The 16,690-nt window shown below is 38.0% G+C and overlaps 1 protein-coding gene across 2 annotated transcripts; it reads left to right on the forward strand.

Moving 5' to 3' along the window:
- The first annotated feature begins 1,478 nt into the window (after positions 1–1,478).
- On the forward strand, positions 1,479–13,101 carry LOC107725558 (insulin-like growth factor I, adult form). 2 transcript variants are annotated; one of them, XM_016534841.1, is made up of 5 exons: positions 1,479–1,742; positions 2,934–3,093; positions 10,983–11,164; positions 11,563–11,598; positions 12,916–13,101. In XM_016534841.1, exons 1-5 carry the CDS (start codon positions 1,695–1,697, stop codon positions 12,973–12,975), a joined length of 486 nt encoding a protein of 161 aa, XP_016390327.1. In that variant the 5' UTR covers positions 1,479–1,694; the 3' UTR covers positions 12,976–13,101. The 2 variants fall into 2 exon arrangements, with proteins under 2 accessions (XP_016390327.1, XP_016390328.1); XM_016534842.1 differs by lacking the exon at positions 11,563–11,598.
- Positions 13,102–16,690: the final 3,589 nt, after the last annotated feature.

Below are 16,690 nucleotides of genomic sequence, written 5' to 3' on the forward strand. Positions count from 1 at the left end.
CTTCTATTGGCTCACCGTGCGAACTACGAGATGGTATTAGTGGAGGGAAATCTTCTCCCAAGTCTCAGTGAATGCACTGTCTGTTCATCGAAGCAATGAGAGAGCTCATTCCTCTGAGGTCAGCCAGACCGTACTTTGACAAAACTTACCCAAGAAGCCAGGCTAAGCATCAATCATCTAGACAGGAATTATATCAAATAAATACTCGACAACCCCTTTTCCACGGATTGTGTTATTGCAGTGTTTTACACATGTATGCGCTGATGAGTGTGGATAATGTGGTTCGGTTTCTAAATCAAATCAGATCATTTTATTGTCACGTCACCATATACAGTGATGATGGATGAAAGTCTTGGGTGCATGTTCCAAAAACAATGCAGCGGTGTTGTGACAGATATCAGACCACAATATTCAACGTAATATATGCACAGTAAAAATATATTGTACACTATATAGACCGATAATCGGTTTGAAGTGCTATATTGTTTTATCAATATCTAATCTAAAATTGGATACTTTATGGCATAATTTACACGTACCGGAAATTTTAAAAAAAAAAATAGTAAATGATGTTTATCTGAAAGTGTAAATGCAAACAGGTTTTCTGTAAGGGGTAGGTTTAGGGTTAGGGTTGGGTTAGGGATAAAAAATATCGTTTGGTCAGAATAAAAGTAATAGAAGTCTGTGGAAAGTCCCCACAATTCACAGAAACATACGTGTGTGTGTGTGTGTGTGTGTGTGTGTGTGTGTGTGTGTGTGTGTGTGTGTGTGTGTATCGTTTGGTCAGAATAAAAGTAATAGAAGTCTGTGGAAAGTCCCCACAATTCACAGAAACATACGTGTGTGTGTGTGTGTGTGTGTGTGTGTGTGTAGTCGAAGCAAAAATAAAACGACATTCAAAACAATTAAGTTTGCATATCGTTTATGGGAAATATAATGAGTTTTTGCCGTGTGATATTACTTATTTAATTATAATTAAATATTTAATTATTAATTTAGAGGTGCGTCATTTGATATTGATAGGTATAAGGCGCGAATTTCAATTTCAGAACCCAAAAAGTTACACGTTAGGATTTAATATCCTATATTAATTAATTCAATTAATATCCTATAGATATCCTATAGAAATTCATTTTTAAAAAGTTCACCTCATATAAAAGTATTGTAAAAGTCACACGCTGGCAAGCATGTCGGCTGGGAATACAGTATACAGAGACGAAAAAGACACCGTGCAAATTACGCATGGGAGTGTCTCTGGATTCAACTTTTGTTCCTTTCTAAAAACTCGCCACTTTCTCTAACTCTCTTATTCGTTTTCATTCTGCAATGCAATCTTTTCTGTTCTGTTAGCAAGTGCAAGAAAGATCCAAATTCGAGCCTATTCTAAGAAGCAGATGACGTTATTTGACAGGGTGCCCAAAATCCTTAATGAGTAACTTAGCAAGAGGAGAAGGCAAATGCTGCCACAGCTGTTTCCTGTTGAAAATGTCTCTGTAATGCAGATAAATGTGAGGGATTTTCTCTTCAAATCCGTCTCCTGTTCGCTAAATCTCACTTCTCCGCAACGAGCCTGCGCAATGGAACAAAGTCGGAATATTGAGATGTGACATTGCCCGCATCTCATCCTCTTTCTCGCTTTTTAATGACTTCAAACAAGTTCATTTTTGCTGGGCTTTTGCTGGAGACCCAAGGGGATGTCTAGCGGTCATTTCTTCCAGGGGCATTGGTGTGATGTCTTTAAGGTAACTTAACCTATTTCCTTTCAAAGCAAATAGGCACCTTGGACTAACCATTATTGATTTCTGACTGAAGCAATAGACTATAACATAGATCATATAGGGACTGAATGATATTTTAAAGACAATTTGCACTCAACTGTAAAATCATTTTAATTAATGATCAATCTGCATCTTTGCGCAATTTGCATGACATTAGACTGTGCATGCAAAAGTATTTCACATTAAAGATCTGACAGCTGTAATATGGCAAACTTTTCAAACTTACGACAGATTGCATGATGTGCATGGTGAGTCATAACATGATGCACCAGGGAGTTCATTTGCGCAGTGCACAAGTCACCAACTTGTACATCACGACCCTTAAAAGTAAATATTGCTGAGTCGACACGAATAAGGGCTCGGGCAGAAGGTTTTGCAGCATACTTGTGTGGTTGCGCATTATATTCTCTTTATTATGTAAAGTGCTTCCTCTTCGGGTTTGGCGGCTTTGCAGCTTTCCAGTTCCACCTCACGTATCTGTAGGTGAACCACAATGTTTTATCCAAGCAACCCAAAAAATGCATGGTTTACAAAAGCGCTCTTCTTTTACCGGACACTGGGTTCAAGCAGCAGTATCCTATTGGCACGGGGGAGTACTAGGCGCTTCAAAGCGCGCGCTGGAGACATTTCCGCGCGAATTTGTGGAGAAGTGCCTCGAAATAACGCGCTCTGGTGTAGCGAGATTGCGTGCGGAGAGAGGTAGGACACTTGACTTGTAAAGCCACCACAGAAACGGAGTTATACATCTGAATGGGAGTAAATGTTCAGGTAAATGTACGCGCGCAAAAGACAGGTGCATTGAACAGTTCAACTTTTGTTAGCATTTTATCGTTTTGTTGTCACTCTTCTTATGTGCAACGTGTAGAAGATGCTTTTAGAAGTATCCTCAATATCCAGGCACCTGTCAAACATCTGCAGGCTGTTTGATATTCAAAAGATGTTAGAAACATGAATGATAAGTAGCATCTGTGCAGACAGACAGACAGACAGATAGATAGATAGATAGATAGCTAGATAGATAGGAAAACACAAGGAAAGAAGGAATAATACAAGTAAGAAATCAATCAATAATTAAATAAAGATGCACATTATCCTTAGGTATGTTTCAGTGCATAGATGTAATGTATTTCTGGTTTCCCTCTCTCTGGGATGCAGTGTACCATGCGCTGTCTCTCGTGCACCCACACCCTCTCACTGGTGCTGTGCGTCCTCGCGTTGACTCCCGCGACACTGGAGGCGGGGCCGGAGACGCTGTGCGGGGCGGAGCTTGTAGACACGCTGCAGTTTGTGTGTGGAGACAGGGGCTTTTATTTCAGTAAGTGCACATTTTATTATTCATCAACTGCTGCTTTTTCTCTTCCTCTCTCTTTCTCTCTTCCTCTCTTTCCCCATGTACTTATGCGCCACTCATAAATAAGAAAAGCATCAGTTTTCATGTCTTGCTGTCCAATTTTCCTAAATTTTCCCTCCGTTCTGCTTTTGCTGTATTTGTCTCAGTTATACTGGATAGAAAGTTTACAATCTAAGTAATCTACTGATGCCAAACACTACTTGTCAATGCATGTTTTTAGACATATTATGCATGATTCATCAGTGCATGTTATTCCAAATATAAATGTTTAAATGCTTTTATCAAAACACTGTATATATGAATTTGCTTCGAAAATGACTTTACTTATTCACAAATCCCTCACTTTTCAAACCGTCCGTTAAACCACAGGGGTCCATTCTGGTACCCACTTTTCATGATCCAATCACTTTTCAAAGGCCAAAAAAAATGCCTGAAAATATGTCATTATGGAAGTGAAATAGGTTGTGAATTCCACTTCACTTTAGATTATTGTAAGGTGAGCACTTGCAATGCCGAAGAGGCAGCTGAAAAAAAATGCTGTGACTGATGCTCGTGTATTACATTTAAAGACGATCAGCCAGCTGCTTTGCTCCCAGAATGAGGTTGCTGGAATTTGGCAGACACGAGTAGGCAGGGCAAATAAATGTAGTGCACATCCAACTGAATATGGGGGACTACCCAAAGAAAACCATTTTGAATCCTAGACTTAAATCTCTCTTTTTCCACAAGTCATGAGAACTGCTGAGTCTTGGGTTGTCCCAATCAGCAGTAGGAGAGATTCAGGAGTTCTAGACCTTGATGGGACTTGCTTTTTACACTTTGTTCATACACTTTGTGGACTTGCTTTTCCTATCTTAAGCATGCAGTTAATTGAAATTTATTCTGTAATGTTTATTTGTCAATTTGTCTGACAGGGTGATCTATTTGCGTACTAATAAAATAATAATATAAATCGTTTTTAATGACCTTTTTCATATTTAAGGTGAAATCAATCAATCAATAAATCAATAAATCAATAAATCAATAAATCAATCAATCAATCAATTCATGAAACATTGGATTAAAGTGACCTTTCACCCAAAAATGAAAATTCTGTCATTATTTAATGACCCTCAGGTCACTTTTTTCCATCTCACACAAAGGAAAATATTTAGCAGAATGTGCAAACTGCTCATCTCAAATAAAGATTTGTACATTTAAAAAGTTTCATGCTGAATGGTTCTACCACTGACATTACTTCAGCCACATTTTAACTGCAAAATGCAGAATAGCATATGAATTCCAAACAACATGGGTGAGGTTTTTAAGTGAACTGTACCTTTAAGGCCAGGTAGTTTGAAAACTCAAACTGCATAACTATTTTGCAATGTCTACTAAGAAGTAACTAGATCAAAAAGTTTCTAATCTTAGACTATTCGTAATTTCCTGAAAAATCAATTGTCCTGTCTATGACATTTTTATTTCAGTGTACCAAATGAGACTAGTTACATCACCATGTGCAGCTATGATGTTTTAAACCTTTGCACATATATTGTTATCTGTTTGAATTACCCGATGAAATATTTACGACGTGCAAATGGCTCAAGGAAGCATGAGAGTCTCGGGCCACTGATGATGACGTATGAAGTGATTATTTTGACAAGTGGACAGAACCCACTGATTCTGTGGAGACACATTTTATTCACTTACTTTAAAGCGAAGCGAGATTGAACTTCAAGTTAGAGTTGACATTTTAAGTTTCCAGTCAACAACATTTGAGCTTTTAGTGGTCACAAAGGAGCTGGCTGGATCGCTCATGGCTGTCAATGGCCATGTGTTTGTTTTGTCAGTTCAGAGCCCAAAATAAATACGTTTATGCTAATCTGAACTTTCCTTGAAATTATTGCATCAGCATGACAGATTCAGTGAAGAGCAAATAGATGATTTTATACAGATCATTTGACTTTGATCTAGTATGTAGAATAAAACCTAAAATAATTTCTTACAGTATGAACCCCAACAACCCCATCTTTTTTAACTCTTATTATACTGTATATCATTATTAATATTATTTTGTTGTTGTTATTCTAAACCTGTGTTTTTGTTGTTTTTGTTTGTTTTGCTTTACAAAAAAAACTGTTTTTATTGTTTTTGTTTGTTTTGTTGTACAAAAGCCTGTGTTTTTGTTGTTGTTTTTTTCTGTTGTTCTAAACCGTTTTTGTTTTTTCTAAACCGGTTTTGTTTTGTTTTGTTTGTTTGTTTTGTTTAACTCCAAAGAATTATTGTCACTTCTATAAAGAAAACAACTTTGATGGACTGTCCTCAAACACATGAATCCAATAATAAATAAACCGGATTCATATATGTGACAATTAGCATTGTGTTCAGTGACAGCTGCAATGCAGCCCATCTCGCCAGTGCCCTTACTGCCAGTGGAACTCCACTCACATTTCAAAACTTCAGATTTCATTATCTTGATAGAATGGCCTACGACTCGGAAAATACTACCCGGTGGAAATTTTTTATTGAAACAAAATGTGGCTTTTTGAAGACAGTGAAGAGGACAACAGAAGAAGAAGAAACTGACAGTGCATTCATTTTCTTTTCCAATTGTTAGCCTGACCTAGAAATCCTCGGTTGTCTTTGAAATGCCTCAGTGTCAGCCTTATCCCACATTGTCTTGGGTTATTGGAAAGGAAAGGGGCGCCGAAACGATTGATGCAGATCTAGAGCACATCATTCGTTTTTTGTTTTTTTTTGTTTACAAAGAACACCTCGTGGCCAGGAGTGTTTGTGTTGACACAAAGCTGCCCTTTCCCTCCATGGTTGTGTAGTCTTTTCCAGTAAAGCACCTCTGCCAACAGGCTGAACGTGCACCTCGTGATGCATTCCCATTCCCCAGACACAAACATACTGGGAATGCGGAAAGTTTTGGCTCAGTATGCGCTGTAAAATCACAATTTGTCCAGAGGTGGGTGCAAGTCTCCTCTCACACATTTGGAAGGACCTCTAATGATCTGGCACTTCAGGATGACAGGTGAACTGCAGCCTCATTCAGAATTATGTGAATCCTGAAAGGAATTATGTTGCATTCGAGTCATGTCTGGATATGCTTTGCTTTCAAGTGATTTTGGTCAGAATAAAATGCACTTTATGGACTATTTCATATATCTTTTTCACTTCCTGACAAAACAGGAAGCTTTTTAGTGCAAATGCAAGACAAATAGTAAATAAAGAGCAAATAATGCACATTAGGTATGCAATTGTTGCTTTTAGCTATGTATTTTATCACTCTTGTGCTGCCATGGAGAATTATAGGAAATATAGTTTGGATGCACAAGCTTGTGGCCTAATAAAGCAGCTGAATAAATAGCATTTCTGGCCAGCTTTATTGCTATTCTTCATCAACAGAACACAACATGTCTGTAAAGTAAATTGTACCACCAGCATTTATAATTACGACATGTATGATCAGTACCAAATAATTTTTTGTCCAGCTCAACTTAGAAAGTCTGGCCAATCACAACTCTATCATGGTGTTCATATGCCGTCAACATGCAAATATATACTTCCAACATTACTAAGTAGTATTATTAATCAATCGGTGATGAAAGGATTGCAGGTCATCTCCTCTCAGTAGCAAAGACCGCAAAACAGAATGGAAGTTCTGTCACAAACATCACTGATAGGACCACTTTTCAATTCCGTTTGTCTGGTTTCATTATGTTTGAAGCAGCTGGAGAGAAGAACGCATCAACAGCACACAGTCAGGCTTGGCTCTTGTCCTAGAGCAGCACCGGATTATGGGGGATTACAGGATGATCAGGATGCCCCCTGCCCCCTCCCGTCTCGTTGTTCTACTGGACACAAACACGTTGCAGAGGGCACTGGGTATTCTGGGTTCAACACTTTTCTAGTGAGAAGAAGGTGTTTTTTTAACCACAAGGCCTAATATATAAGCATTGTCTGTGTTTGAATTACAAGACACGCAGACAAAAAGACTTCTCACTAAACCCAAGCATGAACCAAGACACGTGCCTATTTGGATTTTTGAGCCAAGTGCAAAAATCAACTATCTTTTCCCATTCACATGTCTTTATTTGGTCAATTCAATTGAGTTTTACCTGTAGATCATTTGTACTAAAAGGAAACTTCTGTCATCATATTCCCACCCTCCTGTTGCTTGAACCTCACATGACCTTTGTAGAAAAATTGCTATTATTTTTAAAGGGGTCATGAACTGCCTCAGTTTTTATTTTGTACTGTTCTCTGAGGTCCACTTATAATGTTATCAAGATTTCTACCTCAAAAAACATAAATTAGAAGTAATAGTCTATTTTTTTTTCTGTCCTGTTTTTAACCCCCCTCATCAGAATGCTCTGTCTGAATAGGCGTGGCAAATTGTAGACTCGGAAGTAAACGCCCACTGCTATGATTGGATAGAGTTGTTTATGTTTGACCATAATAAAAAAAGTTACTCACACTTGTGTTGCGACGTTACTGTCGGATCCAATATAGTCGGCACAGCATCGTCTTTCAGTTTCACTCTTTCTGAAATTCCCATGGCGAATTGTGTCTTGTTTGTAAATGAATCTGCGGTAAAAAGAAGTGAAAAAAGGACTGAGTGCTTACTGATGCGGTCTGGAACGTCATTAAAAATAAAGTTCATCCACACTTTCCTAACGTTAGGATCAGAAGGATGGCAACGCAAACACTGTTTTTCCACAACTTGGCACTGCACAGCGTCTTGTTGTCTTCAGAGCCATCTTTATCATTTGGTTTCTGGGTAGACCTGTGCATTCACCTCTCTCGTAAACACTACATGTTTGGGTGTCGGTGGGTGGGGCTAAACAGGCAGCGATGTAGAAGCAGGCATTGATCTTCTTCTGTGGAGGCGGCGCTTATCCACACTATTACAACACTCCAAAAGCTGCAGTTTTTGGCTTCAATATAAGCTGTTTTTAGACTAACAAGAAAGTTTTGAGTTCTGAAACTTACAGGATGTTTTTATAGTACAGTGACCTCGTATATGTCAAAAGATCAAGGGAATTTTGGCTTCTCAGTTCATGACCCCTTTAATTGAACGTTCAATTTATAAATCATAACCTATGTAAAACTTTTAAGTAGATACAATAAATATATATAAAAGTTAAATCTATATCTATTTATATAAATAACTCTAGATATATAGATAATTTTAAATAGATAATATAAAAGCATTTTAAAAATCTATCTATCTATCTATCTATTTGTAACAATTAATTAATTAATTAATTAAATTAATTTCTATTAATGTATAACAGCAAAACACCTTGGTTAAAACATTTCAAAACATTCTGACAAACAGCAAACCATTACTTGGCTGCTGACAACCTTTAAACACCACAAACAGTTCCTATTCAATCGTTAATGTCCGCAAGAGCAACATCTCTTTGCATTGTATACAGTGGCAAAAAGAGCCAGGAGACAAAAAAAAAATATTGGAAGGAAACTTAATCTTACTATAAACTCTTTGTGGTACCATTGATAAAGAGGTAGTTTCCAGGACTATCGCAGCTTTCATAGTCTCCAGTGAACAGTAAACTTCCTGACACTATGCAGGCAGCATATCATGGCAGCAGCTCCAAGAACTCCCTGTTCTTTAATAATCTGAGCATGGCTATAAAACTCTGCTTCTTTCCAGCGGTGTTCATTGGAATGTACATGTTCTGATGCATGACGATGTTTAGTTGGAAGCAAGGTGTCTATCACTGTGATGGAGATATGTGCTTTGCTCAGGTTTCACAGCTCTCTCACAATGTTGTGAATGGGTTGATGATTTTTCTGGGGGAGGGGATGGAAGACTGTCAGCTGAGCTGATAGATAATCTATCCCACAATGCAACAGTCTTCAATAAATGCATGACCTAATCTGTGGACAATTTATATGGATAATGAAAAACACAAAAGTCTGTTACTAATCTGCTTGTTTTACTGATAAAAAGAACAAAACATGAAAACAGGCCTGCAGAACAGTGTTGGTTCATAGATGATCTAACAATAATAACTTATTTTAGGATTACTTTGACCTCTTAAAATTCAGCACTTCAAATCTCTGAAAAGCCATTTAAACCGATTATACTGCATTATAAGATGTGCTTTTGTTGTATATTGCACCTCTTGGGCCACCACTCAGTGGATTTCATGAAGGTCATAAGAGCTATTTTGACAAAAACAGCAGATGTTAATTTTGGAAGGGTATTTTTTTTTGTAGAAACGGATTAGAAAATCATCCAGAAAACAATCTGACCGGCTTGTAACAACCTGACTTTACTGCAAGATAATTCTTGTTTTTTTGTGTCACTTCAACTGCGTTTATATGGCAAATACAAATAGACCCCTGATTCAGAGAGGAACATTTGATATTTTTAGTTATTTTTAGCATTTACTATAGATGGCTTTAAACATGAAATAAAAGCCTCAAAACTCTAAATGAACTAAATCTTTGAGCATATAAGGACACTGTTTCAATGAGGCAACTTGAAGGCCATCAAAAGTGTCCAAAATGAGTGTCAACACAATTCTACCGTTACAGTGTCCTACTTAAAACTCTCAAAACGACTCAACATTATTGAAAGATATCAGCGCCCCCTAATCTCCCAGAAGTGTTCGGCACCCAAGAGCCATGCAGTCTGCAGGGGTGCATGTTTGTCAGAATTAGAGCACCTCTCTTTCCAAAACAACGCTGTCAGAGTGCAGCAAGTGCAAGGCAGAAGTTAATGCATTTTGTCAGCACTGGCAGCCCTGCGAGCCAAGAGCTATTAACTCTGAAAGGGAAAGGCATTTCCTCCTTGTAAATGCCATATTAAATTATTATTATTATTTCATTTGGTAACAGGGAAAAGCCTATTGGAGCTATATTGCTCTAGGTGAGTGGCGACTTGTAAATGGAGAGTGGGATATTTTTTTAAGGCCACCGGGAGATTGGCGACATGGAGAAAGAAACATTAACTTAGTCAGGTGTCTAAGTGCTACCTTCAACATAAATCCGTTTGGGATCAGACAGCCCAAATCCTGAATTCTACATGTTTAAGTAGCCCAACCTCATCGTTAAACATTATGTCTAGGACATAATAGTGCATTGACCTCATTGACAGCACACAAAATATATACACATGAGGCAGTTTCATGTTCTTTCACATGGGTAATTATCACCTAGTTTAGCAGCGGCATTAACAAGCACTCTGGGAAAAGTTCACGGTTCATCCTGGTCTTCTAGGAACATCATTCTTCTCAACAGAGCAGATGGTTTTTCTCCATAGGTTAATTTGACCCTGACAAGGTCCGGATTGTGCCTCCCAAACCAGCAGTCAAGTTTAAAGATATCAGGTTTGAAACTGCAAAACGTGATATTCTCAACATTTCGGTCAGTGTGACCTCCATTTAACTGGGGGGCTTGCCAAGAAGGGTCCGTTCTGTGCAAAGCAATACCCTGTAAATTTCACGCTGAAGAAATTCATGTCATTAATGCGCCCATATATCTGAAGAATCACAGATACGGTCTGGCTGCAACGCTAAGCTATTATAGCGCTCATGACTGGGCTTTTAGCCACAGGTTACTACCAAAAGTTTTAGAGATTTAGCGTTTCAGAGCATGACCTTGCAAGCTGTAATTGTTCTTCATGAGCTGGTGCCATGCCAAGAATAAAATGCATAAAGGGCTTGAGCTCAATGTGATGACAGGCTTTATTTAACGTACCTACGGACAAAATTTGAGCATGCTATTAAGTGCTGGCCTTCCCCCACAGCAGAGATTTAGGAGCACTTTCGCTTTTCATATGCGTATCTTGCCCTCCAAAAGGTTATTTATGAATGTTATTTCTATGCATCCAACAGGCAAACCGACAGGATATGGGCCTAGTTCGAGACGGTCGCACAATCGCGGCATCGTGGATGAATGCTGCTTTCAGAGTTGTGAGCTGAGGCGCCTGGAGATGTACTGTGCACCCGTAAAGCCCGGCAAAACTCCACGATCCCTACGAGCGCAACGGCACACAGACAGTCTCAGGACAGCAAAGGTGTGCAGCCATGCTGATGATGTCAGAAATAACCCTTCGCTAAGCTCCGCCCTCACTCCATATATTCTTTCTATGCTTCTTGTGTCAATATTGTAAGTGCCCCAGCAACAACTTTTACCATATTTTTGATTAAAATTCTGCTTAAAACTTTCAAAACGCCCAGGATTTCTTCCAACTTGCGTTAAAGAAAAGGCAAAAATAGATGGTGGACAGATGCTAAAGTATCATTGGTCAGTACCATTTTAAGGCAGGGCTTAGCGAAGGGTCAAATGTTTGACACAATTGTACATTTATGTGAAGCCTTGAGATGATAATAGTTTATGAATACATAATGGTGATTGCAGTATCAGCTGACTAATTTGGTTGACAAAATGTCATATGAACTTTATCTCATGCAGAAACCTATATCTGGACATAGCCACTCTTCCTGTAAGGTAAGACTTCCCTCAGTCTGAAAATAAATCATAATTAACACGATGATGCTTGAATGCTTATATAATAGCATTCAAGATTAGTGCATTTTCTGACATGGAACTTGTATTAAAGGAATAGTTCACCAACATAAAAATTCAGTCATTTACTCATCATTATGTAATTTAAAACCTGTATGACTGACTTTCTGGTAAATTTTTGAGCTCCAAAAGGACAAAAAGGACCACAAACGTACCATAAAAGTGGTTTCCACAACTCATACTCTGTGTTAAAGGGCTTCTAAAGCTTTGTGTGAAAAACAGAACTAAATTTAAGCCATTATTTATCCATCCTAACTCTTAATATGGATGTCCAAACAAAACATTCTTTTGAGTCATATCTTCAATTAAATCCATTGATACAATTCACAATACCAGAATGATTCATTCACAAAACAGACTGATCCAGTTCTCAAGTTTAACTCATTGACTCATCCAGTGATCCAGTTGGAATGGGTAACAGCTCATTAATGGGAAAAATCAGCGAATAATGGCTTACATTTTGTTCTGTTTATAACACACAGAGTTGGAATATAGCACACAAGTTATATGGACCACTTTTAAGATATTTTCACAATCCTTTTTGAAGCTTGAAAGCTCCAGTCTGATAAAAACTGACTGGCACATTCTTCAAAATTTCTCCTTTTGTGTTCCACTCAAGAGAGAACGTCATATGGGCTTGAAACATACGAGTAAAAGATGACAGAATTGTCATTTTTGGGTGAGCTGTCCGTTTACCTCATCTCAGAGCTCAGCAAATAATGCTGGTACATTGTGCTGCGATACATACGTAAGGAAAAAGCAGCTCTTCCCTCACCTCCGCTGCCCAAATGTGGGCCATCCTTTTAAGTGCTCTCAGTCATCCTCTCTCGAAAAAGAAAACCATTAGCAAGTGAACAGCCTAAGTGGTTTTTGTGGTAGACCTGCATGTGCTCTCCACAGACATATTTCTGCACCCATACGTCATGCGCTCGAAGCCAAATCTAAGGTCACTTTAGATGTCTGCACGCTGAGTTCAGAGTCTGGCCCCTCACACCGGCCTTTGCTTGCGGTTTCATTCCCAGCTCGTGAATTACACTTATTAATCTTGCTGCGGTGAAACCTTTGATGTGTTGCTTTGACAGTAGATTTCCTCAGCATTATGAAATAACACTCCGTTCACCAAAACAGCTGTGTTGTTATGGGCAGCAGCAGCCGTTCTGCTCTCCTTGGGTCGGCTTTCTGCGTTACTTCTCATCATCTAAACTGAAGCTTACTGCCTTTTCTCTTTCTTATTTTCAGGAGGTTCATCAGAAGAACTCGAGCCGAGGAAACACAGGGGGCAGAAACTATCGCATGTAGAGGACAGTAGGGCGAATTGCTGAGAGAGACAAGTGAAACTGTTGGACAGCGGAAAACGAGAGGAAAGAAAGACTGTGGTCTTCCAGGGACGTGCTCCACTGTAAAAAAAAAAACATAACAAAAAAACCCCCCAACAAAATACTAAAAATACAATTTAAAAAACAACAAGATACTGGATACTGTTAAAGCCCCATGTTATGACAAACAAAATCTGATGATTTCCATACACTGCACCATTCCATACTGGGGGAAAATACTAAATTAGCTGCTAAAAAAGTCAAACGATAACTGTTTATCTCCTCGTGTGAACGGTTGCACCTAATGGATGCGAAAGCTTTTTATAGTGGCAAAATATTAATGTTTGCGGGCACAGAAAGGAGTGAGATCACGGACCGTGTTGACAAGAAAGGCTGTCTAGACCCGTTTGGAACCCTTGCAAAACCAAACTACGGCTGCACAGAGAGATGATGTATAAAATACAAATCAGTCTTTTCGTATTTGAATCATTGTGCAAGACCAGATCAAGGGGGATTATACAAAAGCCTTATGCAGATGTGCTGAGGTACTCTAGAGAACACATTTAGGATTGATGGAACACGACCTACATCCTGCAAAACACCTTGTGTGTGTTTTTTAATTGTGTGTGAGGGATCTTTTCTTCTTTTTTTAATCATTTTAACTGCATGGTTTACCCTCTTTAGATAAATGGGAGGTGAAAGCCATTCACTCGAACAGTTATCCGCATGCATTTACACCAGTGTATCAGCAGACACAGGAAAGACAGAGGGATGACAACAGAAACCACAACAGATGCAAAAAATTACTAGCAATTGTAACATATACCATTAAGAAGAACATAATCTGGTTTAGCAGCTACTGTTTATCAAATAGGAAGTTGCAGGTTTGCATCTTTACAGCGAAAAACTGGTGACATGACTACAACTCACTAGCTGTATTAAAAGGATATTTCGCCCAAAAATTTAAATTGTGTCATTTACTCATTTTTACTTTACCCCCTCATGTGTTTACTTACGACTTTTTCAGTCCATTTCTGATACTCGTTTCTGCTGGGTAAAAGGCAGTTGCGACTTTATTTAGCATAATACAGCCTTATGGCTCATATGTGACTATTTGAAACTATCACACAATTACCTTTTTATTTTATTTTTATCGCCGCAGTGTAAATGGGCTTATATAAAGGAGACATTTGTCAGTGAATAATGATTTAAATTTCTGGATTGCAGAGCACCAGTCATTTGGAATTATGTTTTATTTGCATTTACTGTCCTTTATAGACGTGGCCGCTATAAACTATGATTGTACAGCAAATATTAGAAACAATTCTCATTGTGAAAAAGAAAAATACCAGAGCACAGGTTAATAAAAATGACAAAAGATGCATAAATAATGACAGAATGTCTGTTTTTGGGTGAACTATCCCCCTACAGCCCACTTTAGGCCGTTTTCACAGTCCCTCTGCATGGTGATTTCTTCTTTTCTGACCCCAGTGGATCACGTCAACCCACACTGTTTACTCTGTATCTATACTCAATCTATATTAACCTTTGCATTCTCTAACCATAATCTTATGTGATGGCATCATATAGCGGAACCATATAAAAGATCAACCCACTGTATAATGGTGCTATTTTGTAGTTTGTTACTTGCAGGGGTTGGCTGAAAACATGAAGCTCTATGTTGGAAGTCTTCCCTTTTGCACAGCCTTGTGGCCACCATTGTAATAATATTCTTTTATTTTTAAGCTATTTCAATAAGGTTACAGTGTAAGCGAGCAAAAGTTTTTCTGTGAGAGCTGTGAATGCATGGAAAAAGGAAAAAAAATGTGGCCCAAGATGGTTAATTGATGTTTTTGTTTTCTCTACGGTTTTAAAATTATTATTTTTGAAACAATAACGTCCCTATGCCAAAAAACTTGACAGAGTACTGTGAACTGCAAGTGTCCAACATTACCAAGATTTTGGCCATCACAAAGTAGCTTTTCATGCACACTACATTCATTTAGACATCCTGGCACTGATTCTACAACTCGTGTATTTGTAACTGGCAAGGAAATGGTGCAAAACAGTCTTCAGTGTAATACAGACACAGTTACAGTACAATTCAACCAGTTAGTAACAGTGTAATTTGGCTAACACTGTACGACTATTCAGGACCATTGTTTTTCCTTTTCACTTGCCTATGTTTTTACTTATCAATCAATATATCTGGGAAGGTTTAATAGGAAAATTGCACCAAAATTAAGTAAATTACACCATCAGTGTTATGAAGAAATGGTATATTTTAACTAGCAGGACGTTAACCATTCGAAGATAAATCATCTATAAACAAGATGATACAGATGGATAACATTTCAGAAAGGTAACTATCCATTTCTGGACCACCTAAATTTGGGTTTTAAAGTGTTTGTAATTTTGAACTGGGCAGTATGCGTTTTATATAATCTCAATCTGAATTAAGAAACAATAGAATAATGTAGAATCATATGCAATAGCCACCCAGAATGTCTATATAATGTGCACAAGTTTGATGTAATAGACCTCCAGCAAAAGGTCCTCACACAATACCAAAGACTTTGAATATTTAAGGTTTGTTGGTGTATCATGGGCAGCACTAAAGATAAAAACAGTGTGCTTATTTTGAAGTTGTTCTGTTTCCATTCAATTGAATGTAGGATTTAAGACTGCTGCGGAGATTTGCGGCATTTTGCTTGAGTTTGATAGTTGTCATCAGAACATAAATCCAGAGACAGAAACAGTATGGAAGAACACATATTAGAGGATTCTAGGCATTGATCATTAAAGCATTCTTTTGATTGTGAGGCTTTCATTGGGCTACTGGTGCTCAATTGCTTTCTGTACAAAATATGAAAATACTGACAGATTGTTCACCGTTCCTGCTGAATAAACCACTTGTCAATACCTGACGTCTCAAAGAGTGATTATTACAATAACAGGAACTATACTTTTTAGTTACATAATAGCCATGAACCAATATTTGCTGATTATTTGCCAGTTTCAAAAATCTGTTAGTGCATAATGAGTCATCTATTCATCTGTTTACCCAGAAGAAAAAGACTGTTTTGTCAACTCAAAGCTAACACACAGACAGTCTTTCAAGCAGGGAAGCAATGTTTCTGCCCCTTGCAACGCACCTCGAATACTAAAAGATAATAAAGGTATAGCATTTGCCAAACTGTACATTAATGCCCTAAACCTGCACATTCGCCGCATGACAAAGTGATACTTCCTAAAATATGATCTGTTCTGCCAAAACAAACAAATCAGGCTGTGGCTGTACTGACAAAAAAAAAAAAAGCTGCACATTCAGCTCTTTCTAGGAGGTACTCAGTGACGGGACAACGCTCTTACAATCTGTCAGCACTTTTTAATGGATATATAGTGGAACAATCATGCCTTTTAATAGATAAATTGGCCACCTGACTTAGGTTCAGCAGACATAATTTGAAATGTGGAGCAGGCGACTGGCAAGCGTTGTCTTTATGGTATTTTGAATATTTTTTTCATCCATTTTTCCCAATACCAAATCAATTATTATGCCCAATTAGATAAATTACAGTCTGCAAATTATTCTGGATTCTCAGTAAAACCCGAGAAACCATTGAATAACCTTTCTAAGAATTGTAATAGATTATTCAAACCTGAACTTGGTCTGAACAAAAAAGATATTACAAATA

This window comes from Sinocyclocheilus rhinocerous, unplaced genomic scaffold (genome assembly GCF_001515625.1).
Source record: "Sinocyclocheilus rhinocerous isolate Xijiao unplaced genomic scaffold, SAMN03320098_v1.1 scaffold153, whole genome shotgun sequence".
Taxonomy (NCBI): domain Eukaryota; kingdom Metazoa; phylum Chordata; class Actinopteri; order Cypriniformes; family Cyprinidae; genus Sinocyclocheilus; species Sinocyclocheilus rhinocerous.